At 41.7% G+C, this 22005-nt stretch overlaps 1 protein-coding gene across 2 annotated transcripts in view; it reads left to right on the forward strand.

Moving 5' to 3' along the window:
* The window catches only part of LRCH2 (leucine rich repeats and calponin homology domain containing 2), a 927979-nt gene that overhangs the window by 269891 nt on the left and 636083 nt on the right, over positions 1 to 22005 (forward strand). For both annotated transcript variants that reach the window (XM_086918732.1, XM_086918733.1), the window contains exons 4-5: positions 6991 to 7096; positions 7182 to 7318. In XM_086918732.1, coding sequence (XP_086774858.1) covers positions 6991 to 7096; positions 7182 to 7318 — 243 coding nt within the window. The remainder of the gene's footprint in view (positions 1 to 6990; positions 7097 to 7181; positions 7319 to 22005) is intronic.

Raw genomic sequence — 22005 nt, forward strand, 5'->3', positions numbered from 1 at the left:
ACCCCTAAATTGAAGAGTTTCGATCCCTCCAAAAAGTCCATCCTTATCACAGATGATAGCTTGAAAGGTGTTGGGGCTGTTCTACAACAAAGAGATGGTGATGGAGAGAACGTAATTCTATTCTTGTCACAACGCCTTCGCGGGGCTGTATTATGCTATTCAGTTATTGAAAGGGAGGCACTTGCGGTTCATTGGGCCGTAAAGAAACTCAAAACTCTCCTATGGGGTCTGAAATTTGTAGTGCGGACGTATTACAAACCTCTGTGTCAAGTGTTTCATAAAAAGGGCATTGATGCCATTTCAGGAAGAATATCCCAATGGGGGGTTGCACTTTAGGGATACGTCTTCGAAGTTGAATATCTGCCAGGAACCAAAAATAGTTTTGCTGACACGCTTTCTAGACTCTTTCCACGAAATTATTGTGATTTAAGTGTTGGAAGTGACAAATTCAATGAATGGTTTTGCAACATTGAGAGTGATGGCATGAAGGAAAGCAGATGGCGTGAGCAATGTAGTTTGGACACAGAATTTATGGAGTTGTCCTCATTACTCAAAAAAGGATGGGACAACAAGGTTAAAGGGGACTGCACAAAATATTGGAACGTAAGGCATGAACTGTCTGAATGTGAAGGTCTCGTATTTCGAGGGACCAGATTGGTTCCACCGGTTTCTCTTCGTCAAGAACTCCTGGATTTGGCCCATCAGGGACATCCGGGAGTGTCCAAAACAAAAGAAAGACGTAGACTCAATTATTGGTGGCCTTGGATGGATCTGCAGGTTGAGCGTTTGATTAGAGAATGTGTGCAGTGCAGTTTGAGTGAGAAGAGCCTTAAACCTAGGCTTCAACCTATGATTGTCAGAGAATGTCCCAAGGGGGCCTGGGAAGAATTGGCGTATGCCATTTTGGGGCCCATACAAGGGAATGGGTGTGAAAATTTTGCATTCGTACTCATAGACATGTTTTCCAGATGGCCGGAAGTATAAATCACCAGAGGTATTGAGACCAGACATGCCATTTCATTCCTCAGAGATGTGTTTGGACGAGAAGGTTAAACTGGAGTCATACTTACAATGGAGTTCATTAGTCTCAAAAGATTTGGAAGACTATTTGCTAAGTTGTTCCATCAAGCACAAGCAATGTTCACTATACCATCCCGAGATAAATGGTATGGTGGAACGTTGTGATTATATCCTTAAAGAAACCATTTCCATGGCTAAGCAGAATTGTCTAGATTGGAAGGAGGAAATTGTTAAAAAGGTGGAACTATACAGAATTTCTCCTCATGCCACCACTGGACGCTCTCCTTTTGAGTTGTTATGGGGAATGCGTCCTAACACCTTGGTTGCTCCTTATTGGGTTAATGAAGCTGAATGAAGGAGGGGTCTGACAGATGGTAAGTTGAAACTTAAGAAACGTGAAAAGGTTGAGGTACGCAAGGTAACTTTTGATTCCAAGAAAAGTGTTAAATTCACCTCAGTCAAAATTGGCGATATTGTCATGATAAGAGCACCTTTTGGTAGAAAGGGGTCCAGTTTGTTTCAGAAACTGCAAAAAGTAGTTAAAGTTTTAACTAATGATATTAAGACAGAGGATTCACGTATTTGGAATCTAAACTGAGTTGTGGTTATCAAGAACACAAAATTTGCAGGAAATGAGAATAATGATTTGTCTTTAAACTTATCCTCACCACGAGCGAAGGAGTCTACTCCGTGCAAAGATGCCAGGACAGTGGCATGGCAAAGAGAAATAAGAGCTTCTAGACAACCCTCTAAATTCAACGACTATGTTATGTCATGATTCTTATTATAGTTGTTTGTCTTGATGTTGTTTTTGTTTGTTTTCTTTTTTCTTGTACTTAGTTTTCTGTTTTATGAAGAGGGAAGGTGTGTAGTAATGTACAATGTACCTCAGCAATGTACTTGTATGTAAATACTCATTGTGTTTCCCTGCCTATGCTAATCTGTATGCATTTGAGTAGCATCATGGAGATAGAACTTGGGGCTGGTGATCATTATGTTAAGCTGGTCAGTTGGACCTGACTTTGCCCACTGGATTGATGGGACCTTTCATTCTTGGATTAAAGCTGCTTCTTTATTCTCAATATTGAATCTTCAGTTATTTAATTTCAACTTAATTTTACACCTATGTAACACAGTCAAACAGTCCAAGGTTTATCAGGGAGGAGGTAGACCCAGGGCGTTGATATCAGGACACAGGATCCTCAGAAGCAGTAGCTTCCAGAAGTCTAATGCCTGCAGCTTTGACTCAGATTAGAAATTCAATAGAGGAATTAGGAAAACAGTAATATATAACATATATAGCTTAATAGTTTTCTTATGTCAGTGGGCAATGCCTTATCATTTGACATAAACAATAAACCTTGTTTAAGGTTCTTGAGAATTAATGGCAAGTATATGTCAAGATTAAAGTGGAATCAATTCTCTCTTCCTGATTCAGAGTCTGTGTTACATCACACTACGTATCACAGGTATCACCCCTTTGTTACATCACACTTGGGTTACAATTAATCATCGCAGCATCAACATAGCGCAATAGTAAGTCATCCAGTCCATGCAGTATGTCTTTCAGAACTTGTGATAGAACTCTCACACTACTGCTAGTAGTGTAGGGTGGTTTCTTTAGCACCAGCTTCAATATTCGCAGTTAAAAAAAAAAAAAAAAAAAAAATATTCGCAGTGGTATTCACCTTGTCCTGCAGTTCCTCAACGGAAGTCCTCACTGCGTTACACACTGTCAGAAGATCCTGTCGTTAAATAAAATTGAACCGTCCTACCAGATCCCTGTACTCTACAACTCCACCAACCTGCCGCCTTGGCCCAGTACCGGTACACAAACTCTTCTCCTTACTCCCCAGCAAGAAACTCCATTGCTGTTATGTCTGTGCTGCCGGATCCTCTGACCACTGCTCTACAACAACAGCCAGGTATTGCTCGTCACAGTGTTCTTAAATAGAGACTGATCCAAGATGACCTCCAAAAGGTTGCGTAGTCTTGCAAGAATTCAGCTATGGCGGCCATCTAGACCTAGTAAATTTTAGAAGCATGCCATTTTGAGTTGAGCAGGACTGTTTAGTTGATGGCTGTCCTTTTGGAGTGAGCAGGGGCGAGCTTGGTAGTTTTCAAAGAGATAAAGTGGCTGCAATGCCACCACCAGTGGGGCCCTGGTGAATGTCACTTCCCACAGGGTTCCAGACTGCTAAGCACAGGTTGTTGAGGTCAAGGGGTTGGGGGCAGGTTGCAGTTTTTGACTCACTGAACACATCAGCAAATGCTTTGTATTGTGATGGCAATTTAAATTCCTTTTCGGCAGCTGTATGATCTAAATGATGGATACCATCTTCCCTACTGTTACACATGTCCCTGTAAAAGGATAAGTTAAATGCTATATGCCACTGTTTCCAGTTAATTTCAGAATTGTACAGTGTGAGCCACGACATTCCAAGGATCAATTGGAATTGAGGAAAGTCAATGACATCAAACTGTATAGTTTCATGAGAACAAAACATTGCTTCGGTACACCATAGCATTACAAGGACATTTTGCCGAATGATGGACCCGAAGTTAACATTGTTCCTTCAACACCCCTCACTGCTTCCGTTTTTTTTTTATGCTGGGTTTCTATCCTCAGCTGATGGAAATGTTTGTCATCTATGAAAGTACCCGTTGTGTCTTCCTCAATTATAACTTCTACCACAACTGACTCTTAATTGGAAAGTTTAATTTTGGCTTAGAGTATGAAATGAGGCCCTGCAGTTTGTACGATATTGGTTACCGTTAGTCAAGAGAAAGGTTGTCAGGTCCTGAAGTAGACTCCTGATTGCACAATGGGACTCTTAGTTTGCCCTTGATTTGTGTTTAGTGAAGTCTGGTTTGGGTGGACATTCATTACTGAAATGCCCTTTATTTCCAGAGGACATGCATAACCCATTTTTTCGCCTTTTGTCGCACTATGCTTAGACAGTGGACTCCGGACAGTCCCTATTTTCATGAATTCGGAATTGTCTCCAGACTAATTTACTTTCTCCCTGAATTTTAGAATTGGTTTATCAAATTTTTGCATTTCCCTCGCCTTTCAGCGATATGGTGGTCAAGTCCTAAGGTGAGATTAATGAGGTCTGTACAGGTACGTGGCCAAGGTCAATTTACGCCAGGGGTCTCCAACCTTTTCTGTTGTAAGAGCTACTTCTGCTCAAGGAAAATTCTCCCGAGCTAGTAGCACATTTTATCACTGTACAATAGTGACAATGTATGTAAGCATTTTGTAAGCAGGATTATCAGTAGGGACCACACAAGCATTCCGGGCAAGGCTACCAGCAGAAATGTCAGGAAAAAGTTTACAGTATTAAATGTCTTCACCAGACTAAAAAAGTAAAATTCAAATCATCACATTCTCTTTGGCAAAATGGACATAACCACAGTAATAAATCTAAACGTGTTCCTGAATTGCAACCTTTTGTCTGTTCAGCATGTCCGTTTCTGAGATTACACATATTTTTTTCAATCAAATGGAGCGTTTCATTTTGGACAAACAAACTCAATTTTACAGAAAGAAAACCTTTTGTAAAAAAAAAAAAAAAAAAACATAACTATTGGCTTTCAAATATTTGTTTTCACTTTTATGAAATACAGCCAGCTTGTCATTTTTATCAACAACTCACATGTACAAATACCTCAAATGGACATATACGGCTTTGAATGCCCATACATTAGAATCACAGACCATGCATTAGTTGGCATAATGCTATAGATGCCTCCATCATGCCAATAATACCCACCATTAGAACAGGGTCACTATTCTGCAATGACTTAACAAAATGACTGCTAGGATGGCCACCATTATGTCAGAGATGGTTAAAGGTAGACAGTCATACTCTTACAATGTCACTGATAGATGCAAGTCATTTAATGTAATGTAATTGTAATTTTTAAGTGCATGGCTACCATAAGAAAGGTTTTCCAGTGCTAGTCTTCTCACAACAACATCAATACAATGCAATACTAATCAAAATCGATGGAAGAACTAAACTGGTGGGAACAACCAGGTTTTGATGAGCTTATAATAAGCTGTAAATGATTTACAGCCTCTCAACATCTGTGGCAAGGTGTTCCAGAGTTTAGTTCCTAAAAAAACAAAAGCCCTACCACCTTGATGAGTTTTCTTGACTCTCGTAACCACTGCCAAGTCAGGTTGACTTGAAAGGCGGGAACGTTTGGGTATATACCACGACACAAGATGTCTCAGATACAAGGGCCCTGTTTGAAAGAGGCACTTATGCATATAGCATAAGGCCTTACATTTGACTTGACGCTATATTGGCAGCCAATGGAGCATCTATAACAAGTTGCCTGAAGAAGTGAATTTGGGAGTGTGGAGGAGAAGGTGTGCGGCCAGTATGCAACATCTACACCAAGTATGTCCAAAACAGTCCAGAATGGCCATTATTATGTCATTGGCACTATTATGTCCATGAATAGACAAAATTGTGCCAGACATAAAATCCTTAAGATGGGGGCTAGTATACACATTTGGCACTTCTTGACACCAGGTGTAGCTTCCGGGAAGCAACACTGTTTATTAGGGTGGGACACAATGTCAGACAGACCACACATAAATGGATGCAGATGAGGCTTTTAATTGTTTCTACTCTAGATCATACCCTGTTCTCCTCAGTTCTTGAACTGATCATGCACACCTTTTCTAATGCATTTTAACTCAGGCTCCTAATGTCCCACACCTGGGTGGAGCAGTCTTGGTGACTGCTTAGGCTACTGCTGCACAGTACTTTCATGATCCATTGTGCACACACCTGGTGCACCTAGGAGAGTAGGGCCTACAACATGTCCAAGCTCTGTGTGACTTAGTTAGACTGATATTGGATACAGATGGTCATGTGGCCGGCCCCATAGACCAATACAATGAGTGTTTGAGTATTAGTATGAGGCCCTATCATTGGTTTGGCTGGCAATCACTATAAGGGTCTTAAGATAAGCAGTGCTGGTTTATTTAGTATGTAGAGACTATCTCAGTGAGACACTGGGTTTGGCTTCACCTATGAGAGCTACTTTGAGGTTATTGGCGAGCTACCAATAACTCCCGAGCTACTCATTGGAGACCCCTAATTTACCCTAACACGTCCTTCATTTTTAAGCCTTTGTAGTAGATTCCTGCCATCTTTGCTTCTGGCCATTTGGTTCCGGCATCTTAAACTATAAAAATGGGTAGATAAGTAAATAAGCCTTTATTACCACACTTTAGTTCCAGGATTTCATGACCAACCGGCCTAGTTATAGTATTCCAATCAAAGATTTTTTTCCAACTCAATCTTTAAATGACTCCCATTGTGCAACAACGAGTCATCCTTGTTAACAAAGGGAATTGCCCAAGAGTCTGCATCTCCACTTAAGATAATAAAAATGCTGTGCGTGACTGGGTATCTGGGAAGGCTTGGGGTTCTTGCTCTCCAGTCTGTCCTGCAATGGTTGGCTGATCACAAAACTTATTGTTTTGAGCCTTTTAGCCTCTCCCATGGCTTCAAGTGTTAGTAGTTTAAGACTTAATCATATAGTGGTTAGGGCACCGAAATGAGCCCTTCCAGGGGTACTTAGCAAACTTATTCAGAACATGGCAGTAGATAGGTAACTAATGTGCTCTCCACCGAAGAGGCAAGGTATTTACAAAGTTGATAATTGGAAAGAAGCAGTGGAATAAGAGCAGAATAGTTGTCATAAGGGTAACTTCCATCTTTCAGAATTCAGTGCATACAAACTACAGTGAGTGTTACGTGAAACATGCAGTTGGAGGTTAGGCTTGTCTTTTAGATGAGCTTACATAATGTTTGCATAGTTAAGTGTCAAAATGCTTCAGGAATTGCCTGCCATGTCAATTCCCCATCTAAAAATATATTGTGCTTTGATTACTCTGATGTAGTTTATTACAGAAATGTGACTTCATTTGCTCTCATTTTACAGGATATCAGCTGCAATGAACTTCAGATCCTCCCACAGCAAATGGGAAAATTACACTCACTTAGAGAGCTAAATTTGAGAAGAAACAATCTTCACCTATTACCAGAGGGTGAGGTATAAAGCCTAATTATTTTGATAGACAATTGAATGTGTGTGGAAGATCATTACAACTAATTGTTTTGTTTTGTGAACAGAGTTGGCAGTTCTTCCCTTGGTAAAGCTGGACTTTTCGTGTAACAGAATTACTGAGATCCCTGTCTGCTATAGAAAACTACGCCAACTGCAAGTAATTATTTTGGAAAACAACCCTATGTTGGTTCCACCAGCACAAGTAAGTACCAGATTGTGAATTTGATATGCATTGATAGTAATCAAATTAACTTCCTTACGTGGCGTACTCAGCACTAGAGCACTTTGACAACTGATCGATTTATGGTTTTATGTGAGTAAATAGGTCACGTACCAAACCAAGATCTCAGATTCCACACAGCTGAATTTTTCATCATAGACATGCTTATACACCGTTGACAAAAAGTATATTTGTGTTGTCAGTTGATGACCTCACTAGGTATTGACTTTTCTAATTTTACCAAACCCTATATAGATCTTTGTGCCAAATGGCTACAAGTAATTCCGTTTCCTTGCAGAATTCCATGTTTACATACCCCGTATTGTACAACTAGTATGTGCCATTTAATTTCTCTTAAATGCGATGTAATTCTTATGAGTGGGATCCCATTCCCATGTGTGCTGATGTTTGCAAAGTTTTACAGAGGTAGTTAACTGATGATCGTGATGTTTCCACCAAAATGGGATATTTTATATCGCTTCAATACCTGAAGTTCTATAGCAGTAAATTATTCATAACATGCTGCACTCATTTGCCATTGTTGTGGTGGGAATCTTGTGGCAACTTTACAGTAGCAGTATGAAATACACCAAACTTGAAAGGCCTTATTCCAGTCACACTTTAGAAACATAATATCCTCATTGAAAATGACACAAAATCCCTCTTTATAGCCCGTGAGGCATGGGGAAAATTAACCGTCTACACTGATGGTTGTCACAGGATGTGTACATACTGCCTTTATCCAGAACACAAACTGAAAGACTGCTTACATATGAATAAAATGTTCTTCTAAAAGCCTCCCTAATTGTGAGGGAAGGCAGTTGGGGTGGCTTCAGACATCTATTCTAGAAATTACACCATCCAAAGCACTCCTTCTGTGCATTAGGAGAAAGTGCACAGCACCTTTTGGAGATTTCTACACCACCAGAGTAGGCATCATTGATGGATGAAAAAACTTATGAGCCAAAGGTAAAAATCCACAAAAAGTCTCTTGAAAAAGATCACATTCACATGCCTCTCCTGAACCTAATGTGATGTAAAGAAGAGAAAGTTAATATATAAGTCTTCATCGATTATTGTACCACCACCATCTTCTCCTACAACACAAAAGTTAAAGTCATTGTCAACCGTTCTCCCTTGAATGATTTCACTGTTGACAATATTCTTGCTGTTGGAAAAAAAAATATGTTGCGTGCTCTTGAAGATGCTGCTTTGTTGAGCCCACCTACATACATAATAAAACAACTGTCTTTGTGTGTGCCAACTGATGGTGCTGAAGTGCTGATGACTGCCTCGTGGACTCCTGTTCTGTGACCAATAGTCCTGTTGGCCGCTGCAGGTCCAAAAACAGGAAAATAGTGTTTAGATAAAGGACATTTATCTTCAGTATTGCCAGAACACTCTTGCCCAACCAACATGCCAACCTCAGGCCCTTGCTACGCTGCTATTGAGTGGACAGCAGTATAGTCCATTCCAGTTGACCTCATACAGCACAGTGTAAACCAGCTATAACCACAACATTATCACCCCAACTACCCATGATTATAGTAAGAGGAATTATGCCCTTTATGAGGGTAACTTTAACCCATATGAGGGAGACTATGAAGAATTCCATAAACTAAGGATGCAGTGCCATTCGATCTACTTACAAATCGCCACAACATAATGGGAAATGAGTATGCTCAATTTCCAGCTGAACCATCTTCCATGTCTACACTCCTACCATTGATGACTCCTCAGAATATTTGTCTTCCATCACCAATTACACTACAGCCACATTCAGAGCCTCAGCAGCCAGCAGAGGCAATACCATCAAATGCAAGTCCAGTGCTTCAAAATTCTGTTTACAGGAAAACCTGCCACCAAAACAAATTGAGGCTAATTCATCAGATGATGATCCACATTCAGATGACTGCAAAAGGAGAGCATTCGGAAAACCTGAGAGCTTGCATACGTGAATGGGACGATTACATAGTCCAGGTGAGTGAACTGACCGGATTTCCTCTGGTCACTTACCACTGGATGATATTACTAGGTTCCTTGGTTTTATAGAAAGACTCAAGCCCCCTAGCAAAGGAAACTGTCTGCTTTTTGTATGTCTTTATAAAACGGTCCAGGAATCTATCAAAGCTATACCTACGATCATGTTTATTGAGTTCAATATACTAATACAAATGATAACAGTAGCTGCTTTGATCCCCAGATTGGACAAGAAGTACACAATGGTAGATAATGTTATGCAGGAAAAAGAAGGGTTGAGGCAGTAAGATCCTGCTCTTGCCAACAAAAAGTTAGGCAAAGTTCAAGTGTTACAGTTGGTTCAACGAAATCTGAGTACAACACTTTTATACTCCTAATGAAAAACTCTTTCCTTGACAAAATGAGATAGTGGTGATTCAGCACCCAAAGTTAGTGGTAATGTGTAATAAAGTGCTTTTACTTTATGCATGAATTCCCATACATTCCGTAACAAAAATGTTCATGACAGTATAGTACTGAGACACAACAAATGTGTATGGAGAAGATTTCTTCTTGCAATAAATCTTTATTCGTCTTTTTCTTCTAAAAAACATGGCATTGAACAATAGCCTGGCTGGTGATTTGTTTTCACCTTTATTACTAATTTAAAATACTCTTTGTGTTTTTTAAGTTTTTTTCTTGACATTTTATCACCTCTTCTGTCAAGTAAAATACTTTTACTGTTTTTTCTGAGGAAACCTGTGTCAAATATACCAGCTCTCTTCACAAAGTGCCCTTCCTGTGGCAGAAAGCTTCGTCCAATGCCCACAAGGTTTGTGTGGTGCGTCTATTTCCTCAGCACCTCACAAAAGGGTGTGACATTTACAGTAAAATGGCAGAAAGGACCCTTTAAGACAGAGAAGATATCAGACTTCGTGAATGGATGAAAGATTTGAAGGCAGACAAAGAAAGAAGAAAAAGGAGAAGACTGGAGAGGTCTCCTTCTCTTCATCCTTCTGGGAAAAGAGGTAAAATGGATAAAGGCTCACTTAAGAAGAGATCCTAATCCAAAAAATATCATTTCCAACACCACCACCATCATCGTCCTGCATCAACATCAAAGCAGTCGATGTCAATGTTGAGAAGTGTGTTACCGTCCCGCTCACCTTCGACGGAACGCTCAACGTCACATCGCCCCATTCATGTCTTTATCGACTGTAAGGCCTTCTTCAACACCAAAGACAGGTATGGAGCCGCTGTCATGCTCTCTTTCAGTGTCCGCATCTCTTCATTGGACGGAAAGACACCGATCAACGTCACGATCTTACTGGTCGACGTCATGTTCTCATTGTTTGCCGTCACGTCATTCATGTCCCGATCATGCCAGACTTCGACGTTGAAACACTCAACGTCAAAAGACATGTCTCTCCACCAAGATCTCTGGCTTTGTCTAAGAGACAGCGTACGACGTCAAGCACCTCTTTCTCGACGTCGAACTTCATTTAGAAGAAGATCTCTTCATCCTCTTCTCATTGGTCTGGTTCTTCACACAGTATGAACCGTTCCTCGCCGGAACAAGATACAAGTCGTCCACCAGTTCGTCCTGTTATTCCTCCTTCTGATCTTCTTCCATTTCCTTTACAACCTCTTAACATTTCTCCTGTGCAGTGGCACTTAAGAGTGGCATCAATGTCACCTATTTGCAAATGGAAAGACCATTCACCTATAAAAACTCCCACACGACCTAGATCTCCCAGTCGCCCACTGTCACCGTCCACTCCATCACAAACAGAATCTCCAGATTCCTCTTCTTTATGTACAGCAACATCTCCTACACCAACATCTCTGCCTGCTCTCCATCTGGATCTTCACCAGTTGATATCCTCACCTTTCATGATGCTCGGGTCAGAGGAGCTTCTAAGCTCAACATTCAAGTTGATACTCTTCAGCCATACATATCTGTTATACTGGAAACTCTGCAACCTAGAGCTGCACCATGGAATCTTTTACCTTTTATTCCGGGCCTTATAGACATAGTTCAGGAAATGTTTCTGACCCTGGATACAGTAAAATCTGCAACTCCGAGCCTAATAAAGAAATACAAACTTAAGCCTCAGGATCCAGACTTCCTCATGGCTGATCCTAAACTGAACTACATAATTGTCACAGCTGTACGCAGGAAACACGCCTCTGTTCCAGAGACCATGGCGCCACCTCACTGAGAAAGCAATCAAATGGATGCTATTGGGAAGACAGTGTGTCGTACAGCAGCTACACATTTGCCCAATTCCAATTCAGCAGCATTATTGGGCAGGCATCTTTGGGAGATTTGGGATGGAATGAAGTCTGTCATATCTAATCTACCTGAGCACAGACAACTGGATTATATAGAAATGATCAGTGAGGGCTCCCTAATCTCAAATCAATCCATCTGTGCTGCGATTAACTCGGTTAACTCGGTTAACTCAGTTGAACCATCTGCCACTGCATTTTCCCATGGCATTTCCCAATGACATACGTCCTGGTTGATATTTTGATCTTTAAAGCCAGATGCCCAGCTGAAGATTGCTGATTTGTTTTTCTCAGGATCCTCCCTCTTAGAACTGGACATGGAAGAGGAAATGCTGCATATGAAAAATGAAGCAGAAACACTTAAAGCAGTAGGTATAGAGGAACAAAACAATTCTTCAAACAGTTTAAACCTAAGGACAAAATACATTTCTACCAAAGGGTTCAACCTCCTAGGTGGTCCTTCCAATTCCAACAACAGAGACAAACTCAACCATCTTTTTTCAAAACCGATCTCAAAGAAGAAGACCCTCTCTGCACAAGCCCTCGCAGACCAAGGGTAAACGTTCTCAGTAGAAGCAATGAGCATCACATGCCACCTCCATAGTCATCCACTCCGGTGGGGGAGGGGGGAGTACAGTCTTATTAGGATGAGTGGACAAAATTTACAAGGGATAAATGGGCCCTAAATATGGTTGAGAGGGGCTTCGCTCTTTGTTTCATCAGTGCTTCACCACCAGTCCCTGCACAACAAACCATAACTGCCCATTTGCATGACCTCAAGCAGGAAATATCAGTTCTACTGCACAAGAAAACCATAGAAGTAGTCCCACAACATCAAAGGAACAGAGAAATCACCTACAACAGTTTCGTCCAATTCTGGACCTTAAGTTCCTCAACAAATTTATAAAGAGAGAGAAATTCAGAATTCTTTCACTGCACCATATTTCTCTGCACTTGGGAAAAGACGATTGGCTCTATGCAGTAGGTGTACATGATGGTATTTTCATATTCTCATACTACCACATCACAGACAATTTCTCAGATTTGTAGTGGGCGCTCTCCGCTATCAATATGCAGTGCTCCCCTTCGGTCTAAAATCAGCACCACAAACTTTTTCCAAGTGCATGACAGTGGTTGTGGCTCAACTAAGAAAACTAGGTATTTTCGTATATCCATGCCTGGAAGACTGGCTCATCAGAGCAGAGTCTTTTCACAAAGCTAAGGAGGTCTACACCACCACAACATCTCTCCTTGTAAAACTAGGTCTCCAGGTCAATGCACAGAAGTCTATTGCAGCACCGGTTTAGTACCTCACATTTCTAGGAGTTGCTCTGGACACTAGAAAATAAAGGATGTCTCCTTCAGAGGAGAGAGTGTTTTCAATTCAAATCAAAAGTTCTTTAATTCTGCAACAGACCTGGCACATTAATGGTCTCAGGGGACAAGCTTTTGGGAAGGTTAGATTCTCCTGACATCCAAATCAATGCACGCCAATCTCTGTCATGGTGGTCCAACTCGAACAATCTGCTAACGCAGGTTCCTTTTCAAAAAGTGACACCATCTCATAAAATCATTGCAGATGCATTACTAACAGGATGGAGTGCCCACATGAACGATCTGACCATCCAAGGTCTCTGGTCCCAAAAAGGAAAGAAATACCGCATAAATCTTATAGAACTGAAGATAGTATTACTGGCCCCCAAAGCTTTTTTTCTGTCTCTACAATCAAAGGACCTGATGAATCAAATGGACAACGCTACCATGATGTTTTACATCAACAAATAGGGTGGAACAAGGTCCATGCAGCTATCTTACCAGGCGCAAACACTGTGGTATTGGGCTCTGGCATGAGGGCTCTTCATTGTGTGAAGAGAATAAAGCATTTGATAATACAACTGGGGAAGAGACCAATATGTAAAGCACAGAAATCAATTAAAAATTTAACAAATTCGATTTATTAATAAAATTACATTCTCAAAAGTTTATACAAAAACATATTCACTACAATGTTAAAATACACAAAATTATGTATGGCAGAAAAATTCGTAACACAATTTTACAAAAAAATGCTTAAAACATAGGTGGCAAACAATACAATTTATCGACGCGCGTTTCGGCGTTGTCAGAACGCCTTCATCAGGAGCCACATGCAATCTAGTGAACACGGAATAGGTGCTCTCTACTAGTTCTGGATACAATCCAACATCTGATTTCTTAACCGTAACCGACACTTTGATTAGTCTGGTTCGAATGTTTTGGTAATATATATTAAAAAGTGTTGATGACGACGCGATCCCAACCCTGAATGCCGCTGTAGTATCGGTATGTTAACAACGTGCAAAGACACTGGGGAGGTGAGCCGTGGCTTCAACCTGTCAAGCGCCAAATAGGTCACAGAGTGTGGTATTATGGAATAATTATTCCTTTCCAACGGCTGCGGGACGCCGACTGAGATCTTGTACGCGGCGCCCGCAGGTTGAAGACACGGACCGATCTCCATCCTTTTCGGACGTAATACGTGTAAATCAACGGCTGCTACACGCCGCTATAGACCCAAAGAGACGGATCCTTCCCTGGCGCCCTACAGGATGTATTTACGGCTTGTAATTCATTTTATTCCGGGAACCGATTAATAAATACCAACGGCTGCGAGACGCTTCCATAATACCACACTCTGTGACTTATTTGGCGCTTGACAGGTTGAAGCCACGGCTCACCTCCCCAGTGTCTTTGCACGTTGTTAACATACCGATACTACAGCGGCATTCAGGGTTGGGATCGCGTCGTCATCAACACTTTTTAATATATATTACCAAAACATTCGAACCAGACTAATCAAAGTGTCGGTTATGGTTAAGAAATCAGATGTTGGATTGTATCCAGAACTAGTAGAGAGCACCTATTCCGTGTTCACTAGATTGCATGTGGCTCCTGATGAAGGCGTTCTGACAACGCCGAAACGCGCGTCGATAAATTGTATTGTTTGCCACCTATGTTTTAAGCATTTTTTTGTAAAATTGTGTTACGAATTTTTCTGCCATACATAATTTTGTGTATTTTAACATTGTAGTGAATATGTTTTTGTATAAACTTTTGAGAATGTAATTTTATTAATAAATCGAATTTGTTAAATTTTTAATTGATTTCTGTGCTTTACATATTGGTCTCTTCCCCAGTTGTATTATCAAATGCTTTATTCTCTTCACACATTGTTTATTTCCCTGCATTACAAATCCAGTATTTGCACAGGGGGTCCTTGTTGTTCACATTGATGAGGGCTCTTCATTGCACCCTTTCACAATCCAGGAATTTTAAATGTGGAAGCAGATTTCCTCCGCTGTTTCCACGAGGAAAATCATGCATGGGTCCACAACGACAAAGTAGTAGATTCCGTCTTCCAAAAATGGGGCACCACACCATTAGATCTGTTCACTACCGCCCAAAATTCAAAATGCCAAGACTTTGCCTCTAGGGCTCTTGAACTGAGGTCTCTGGGTAATACCCTGTCGATAGACTGGTCGACTCCATTTGTGTATGCCTTTCCACCAATTCCAATAATTCCGCTGGTGATCCAAGTTTCAAGTTTATTTTATTAGCATAGTTACTTAAAACCATTGATACAAAATATATCGTAAACATTTTCATTCTAAATTGCAATTTTTTGAGAAAGTAAAAAGGGGTTTGGTAAAAATCTTTGAAATCAGTTAAAATTTGTTGTAAGCTGGTGATCCAAAAGCTACTAAGATCACGCATCACAATGATCCTCTTAGCTATGGATTGGCTGAGACAATTGTGGTATACAAATCTACTGCGCTTGTACATAACCCACCACAAGCGTCTCCCGCTCAGATCGGACCTTCTCTCAAAACATCAGGGCAGAATTCTCCATCCTTTGATCCAATCATTAAATTTGGCAGCCTGGCTCCTGAGGTTACCCAGTATGGACACCTAAATCTTTCAGAAGATTGCGTGAACATTTTAAAAGAAGCGAAGCACCCTTCTACAAGGGCTTGCTACGCTTTAAAGTGGAAACGTTACTGCATATGGTGTCCTACAAGGAACTTTGATCCCATCACAGTACAGGAAGATATCATTCTGCCGTATTTACTACATCTAGCCAAGTCTGGCCTGCTGCTGACATCTATTAGAGTTCACCTAACAGCTATCACTAAATATCGTAAATCTCCAATGCTAGAGACTATTTTCTAGTTTACAGTTGTTAAAGACTTTCTAGAAGGCCTCAAAAAGTTTTTTCCTCCACTGAGAAACCCCTCTCCTCCTTGGAAGTTGAATAAAGGGGTATCGAAAGTAATGGGTCTGATCTTCGAGTTGATCCATGAAGCATTGCCCTAACACTTATAATGGAAAACAGCCTTTTTGTTTGCAATTACCTCGGCTTGTAGAGTCAGTGAATTGCGGACTATCTGCCGAGGAACCCTTTACAGCTTTTCACCACAATAGGGTTGCTTTACATACACCTCCCCCCTTTCTTGCTGAAGGTAGTCTTGGAGTCCAATCTCAATCAATCTGTCAGTCTACCTACCTTTTTTCAAATTCTACTTCTGCAGCGGAGAGCGCATTACACTCGCTCGATCATAAGAGTCCTTATTTTCTATTCGAAAATCTTCCCCAACTGTTCATATATTATAGGGCTATGAGACAAGGTTTACGGACCTCCAAACAATCCATAGATAAGTGGATAGTTTTGTTCATTACCCTTATGTTACCACATAGCCAACAAAGCGTTACCAGGCAAACCTAGGGCTCACTCAACAAGAGGAAAACTGATACCACATCTTGGTGAGGCAAATGCATATTCAGGACATTTGCAAAACAGCAACTTGGAGCTCTCTGCATTCATTCACAAACCATTACTGTTTAGAATTGAACGCTTTAGCCGACTTTTATTTTAGGGAACTTTAACAAAACTCTTTAAATAGGTAATTTTAGGGAACTTTAACAAAACTCTTTAAATAGGTTTTCTTGTTCCCCTATTCTATTCTTCTTATGGTGAATAAGCTCTTCCCTTAATGATCTTTATGGTTTTACAGGATGAATATAAATATATACACACCTGACCGACGCTATACTGAGTTTAATTAGCTTGCTATTCTATTCAAGGTTTGTGACTATCAGTGAAGATCCTACAGTGCAGAAGAAAACGTTACATACCTCTAGGTATAGTTCTGTCTCGTGGGTATCTTTATTGAAGTCATAAACACCCTCCCTCCTCCCTGGCTGTCAGGCTGTAAAATATTCTTATCCTGTACTTCCCGTAAAAAAGGACTGACTCTCACAGGCAAACTGCCTCAGCAGTGCATTGTGGGATGGGGTTCCTCTGGGATTCCTAAAGGTACAGGTCACATTTTGTGCTTTCTAGAGTTAGCCTATCAGGCTGTTTTTTTCCTTTCATTCTAGTCTTTCAGGCGCAGTCCCATTTCCTGTGAAAATGTGTTGTAAGCTTTGCAGTTCATATCTCCAGCAGGTTCTATCAGCATTCTCCAGGAAATACAACCCTGACAGTCTACACTATATACAACACTATGAATGTATAAATGAATGGAAAGTGACTTTCAGTGATGGACATTTTACAGATCTTTTTTCTGGATGTTCTACATTTATTATAGAGGTTATTCTGGGGTCCGCACAGGGAGTTTGGAATTATTCAAGGCTTATGACTTCAATTAAGATATCTACAATGCACAACTATACCTACAGGTGTGTAACTTTTCCTTCCTCATGCCCAGTTCTTTGGCTCATGTTTAGCCTGTGTTCCGTTCGCAGGCTAAGCCCATCATTCCCTCCTTGAGGATGTTACAACTCACATGTTGCTGTGGTTTCAGCAACAATAGATGGTTCCTCTAGCAAGTCAGTTGTGACTACCAGACCAGTTCTCAGCAGTGATATGCCTTCAGCAGCAGGTGCAGATTGACCAGGCTTCACTTCTGTGTCAAAGCTGCTCCTTTCTTTTGGCGTCCACAGTGGCAGCACCAGCTCACAGGCCCACAGCGACTGCCAGATGAAACACTGGTACTTGTGCTTGTAGAGTCTGAGTGCAGTTCACAAAGGGAAATACAAAGAGAGAATGAGGGAGGCCATCACATCACATCACTCCTGGGCATCTGCGATAATCCGTTTTCTCCGGTCGTTCATCACGCAGGGAACATATTGAGCTTCTCTTCCTTGTACCATCTTTCCTCCTGCAGGGCCAGGGACTCTAATTCCATCTCAAAACAAGCAGAGAGGCTTCTACGCACTAGGCAGACCCCTAGCTCCTTTAGCAAAATGTTAAGTCTTCAGGTGATGTCCTCTTCGCCTCACCACAGGGAGACCAGCTGTCAGGCAGATACTCTTTCTACGGCAACTTTTCAAGTAGTCTATGGAGTACTCCTTCTTTTGGTCTTGAAGAACTTGGAAGTGGAACTAACTGGGGTTGTTTAGCTTAGTTGTCTTTCAAATGTCATTTTCAGGTTTCTCCTCCGAGGCAGCCTTTGTGTAAGGCAATGGCTCTTCCAGCAAGTAACAACTTGCCTGGCTCCAAGCAGGAGTATCCAAATCATGGGCTCAGTGAAGTGTGAGATCTCTTCACTGGACTGTCATCAGCCTTCCTGAAGTAACAATTGTGGATAGACAGAAGGGCAGGCCCTGCTCAGAAACTTCCACACCTTGAACAGTGGAAACCCCAATAACACCTACCACCCCTTCTAGCAAGTGGCAAAGCTCAGGAAGAGCTAATTATCAGCTCTTTGCTGAGAAAGTCCTCATTATATTCAAAGTGATCTATGTCTCCATCCTCCTCCACATCATTGTCTGTGGCTCCACCTTACAGCCACAGGAATGAACACAATACACTTCCACTGTGTGAGGAATCTGCTCTCAACCTTTTATTGTGTGACATGCACATGCTTAATTTGCGCCAGTGTCTTCTGAAGCTCGACACCAGTACTTACTTTTAAACACCAGTACTTATTTATTAGAGTACACCTCATGGTGGTGTTCTCTGCCTATTTTTCTTTTTAGCACAGCACGAGAGTTTAGCCATTCAAGCTATTATAAAATAATAAAACTCACACTTCCAAGCCATCCCTATAGCTTGAGGTGCCCTGCAATAGTCAAAATGTCTCACTTGTTTAAATGTAATGGTTATAAGGAAATGCTGGCACTGCCATTCAGCAGTAGTAGCAACAGATGTGGGTGGTACCAGCTGCAGTGGATTCCTTTGGACATGGTGTCTGTTTTTACAAATAAAGCACTGTGCCATGCTTAACCAGGGGCAAAGGGTTCCTCTGGCCTGAGTACTAACACTACGCACTCACTGAACATACACGCCATCCACATGCACACAGAATGTGGGCGCAAAGTTCTGGGTGTCCCATAACTTTGCACGACAGGAGCTAGTAGAGAGAGAAAAGGTCTTCTTATGCTAAAGATTGAAAAAATGGTATGCAGCTACCACCACTTAATGTGATGCACCCAGAGCATGAACAGCAGTCCAAGGCCCACTATGAGGGCAAGCTTGTTTTACTGTTTCAGTTCACAGAACAGGTTCTGGACCTCTCATAACTGGGACAGGGCACATTAAAAAGACAAAATCAAAAATGGGGGAAGAAAGAGGGATATGCTAGGTCCACCCTCCTGTTCCAATCGTAGACCCTCAAAATCCTTAATCTCGGATACAGGACCTAGCTAGAAAAAAAGAAAAAGAAAAAAAGATTTTCGCTCAGTCAGAGTCAGAAAATCTGGCATAAAAGGAACATTTTCCTTTCTTGAGTCCTCTCACTCACCAGGGTTTCCCCACGGTGACATGCTTCATCATAGGGGCTATCTCAAACCGCTGCGGGTTGAGGCGTGCTACAACTTGTGACACTATGTAGGAGCACTGTTTTGTGAGGAACTATGTGTAGTGCAGTTGTGTAAGTGGAGTGGAGTGAGTTAAAAATATCTAACTAGTGGGCGAAATAACTTTATTCTTGCTCTTAGTTGATATATTAAAAACGGGGCGGGACTCGGTTTAACGGTCTTTGAAATCAAATGCTAGTTCACATTCGAAGAGTTACTGCGTAACTCCATAGTCCATTCCAGCTCGTCCGTGTATCACTGTCTTCGAAGTGACCAATTCTTTAACTCTGCTCCTTACTTGATCCTGGTTCACAAATCCATGGGGTGCAGAATCACTTTTAGGACAGTAAATCGCTTAGCAAAAGACAAGTAAGTGTGAAAATGTACTCCTTCCCTTATCCGTAAACATTCGTAGAAAACTGTATTTTATGCTGCGTGCGTTTTTTTACCTTTACTTCCTAGCCATTTACTGGATGTGGAAGAGTCAGATGATGGGCCCTTTGGAGATGTGCTCCAGGTGAATTACCAGGAGGAAGAGTCAGATGATGAGGATGAAGAGCAATACTACCAGTCATATTATGCCCCAACTAGGTGGCATTATGAACCTTATGAATATCATGAGCATCCTCAGCCCAGACATGATGAAATGGACATGCCAAGTTCTCTAGTGCAAGATACACAGGCCATGCTGAAGGATCCTCCACAAGACCAGCAACCAATGCCACCTTAGCCTGTTTCTCCTGCCACACCAAGGAGCATCCCTCCACCAATAACACCCGGTATAACACCTACTTCCCATATCTCCTCCAAAGGAAAACCACTCGTCCTCAGACAAAGAGAGAAGGAGAGATCCCTGATCCTCAACAACAATGAAATGAATTTGTGATGTATTCCTGGACCCTACTCCATCCCCCCGCCACCTCATCAGGGGCTTTCATAATCTGATGGATCTAAATGAAACCCGATTCCATCTACCTACCTCTGTCAAGAAGTCCCTGCTTTTTGCATGACTTTACGGAGCAAGCCAGAAAGTCTGTAAGAGCCATCCCCATTATAGACCATATCTGGAGGGAGTAGCTAAAGATCATGAAAAATCCAGGTACAGTAGCACCAGTACCACCTCGCCTTGACAAAAAATACAAGGCTAATCATGATTCTCCTGCTTGCCTCATCAGTCATCCTAAGCCGGATTCTGTCATCTCTCTAACCAATTTTGGCACCACTAGACAAAGAGGGCAGTCACTTGGACAATATAGGGAAGAGATTCTCCCTCATGTTTTTCATTTCCATTCGAGCAGCCAACTCACTAGCGATCCTGGAGCGCTGAGCCCGCCAGACGTGGTCAGATGTAAGCAGCCTTCTTGATTTGATTCCTGAAGACAGAATGCTGGAGGCAATGAAAACTTTATAGGAAGGTGAACGCACTTCATCGGAGATCATCAACTGTGCTCTTGACATGGCCTCCACAGGCTTTCGTCATTTGGCAAGAGCAAGCAGCCACTTGAGGATGGCTAGACAGATACTAGACATATCTTTTGACAGTGAGACTTTGTTTGGGAAACATATCGATGATGCCGTATTAGCTATAAAGAGAGACACCAACAGATCTCTTGGCATGCTTCAGTACGAAACTGTCCTTTCGAGGAGCTAGAGGAAGAGTTTTCTCAACCTTTAGAGGCGGCTATGCGACCTCAGCATTATAGGCCTCAATCTTAGTAAGGGCCTACCAACTAGTCAGGTCTACCACCACCAACCTTCAGCAGTCTACACCAAGCAATGCCCATGCAGAAAGCAAACCCCCCCCCCCCCCTCCCCCCTCCCCCCCGGGTCGCAATACTGGCCGCAAACGGTGACCTACCTGGACCAGGTACGGTCTGCATCCACTCTTTCCGCCTCTGTGAGCAGGAATATCTCCAACTAACTTCCCCAACGGAAGGAGACTAGATCAAACAAATTGATTTTGGACTTAGCTACCTTTGGGCATAACATAGAGTTTGTGCAAAGAACACCAAACAGTCCTCCAAATAGAGCATACCCACCTCGTCTTCACTTTCCGAGTAAAGAAGCTCCAATAATGCTGGCAAAAGTTACCAGAGAAAGGGTTCCTTGTTCTCAAATGGGCATGGGATTCTATTCCTGTTTTTTCCTTATTCAAAAGAAATTAGGAGAGTAGAGACTCATCCTAGACCTCAGGAGTCAAATTTCTACGCAAACAATATTTTCATATGATTACTCTTTCTGATATTTTCCACCTATTAAACAGCGAAGACTACATGACATCCCGGGATTTGCTAGATGCTTACTTCCATATTTGCATACTTCCAAAACATCACAAGTATCTTCATTTTACCATACCCGGTACCCATTACCAATTTGTGGTCCTTCCCTTTGGACTCCAGTCCGGCGGGATGTTAGTCTTTCTCTGGCAAACTGTGATGGATCCGTGGTGGCCACCCAGGAATACGATGTAGATGTGGGAATTCCTTGTCTGCTGTTGATGGTACGTCCTGTAATTCGTCCCTCGGATTTTCGACGTCGTCCAACCCCAAAAGAGAACCAACAAAGGGAACGCCGTCAAT

This window comes from Lissotriton vulgaris, chromosome 4_1 (assembly GCF_964263255.1).
Source record: "Lissotriton vulgaris chromosome 4_1, aLisVul1.2, whole genome shotgun sequence".
In the NCBI taxonomy this organism is placed as follows: Eukaryota; Metazoa; Chordata; class Amphibia; order Caudata; family Salamandridae; genus Lissotriton; species Lissotriton vulgaris.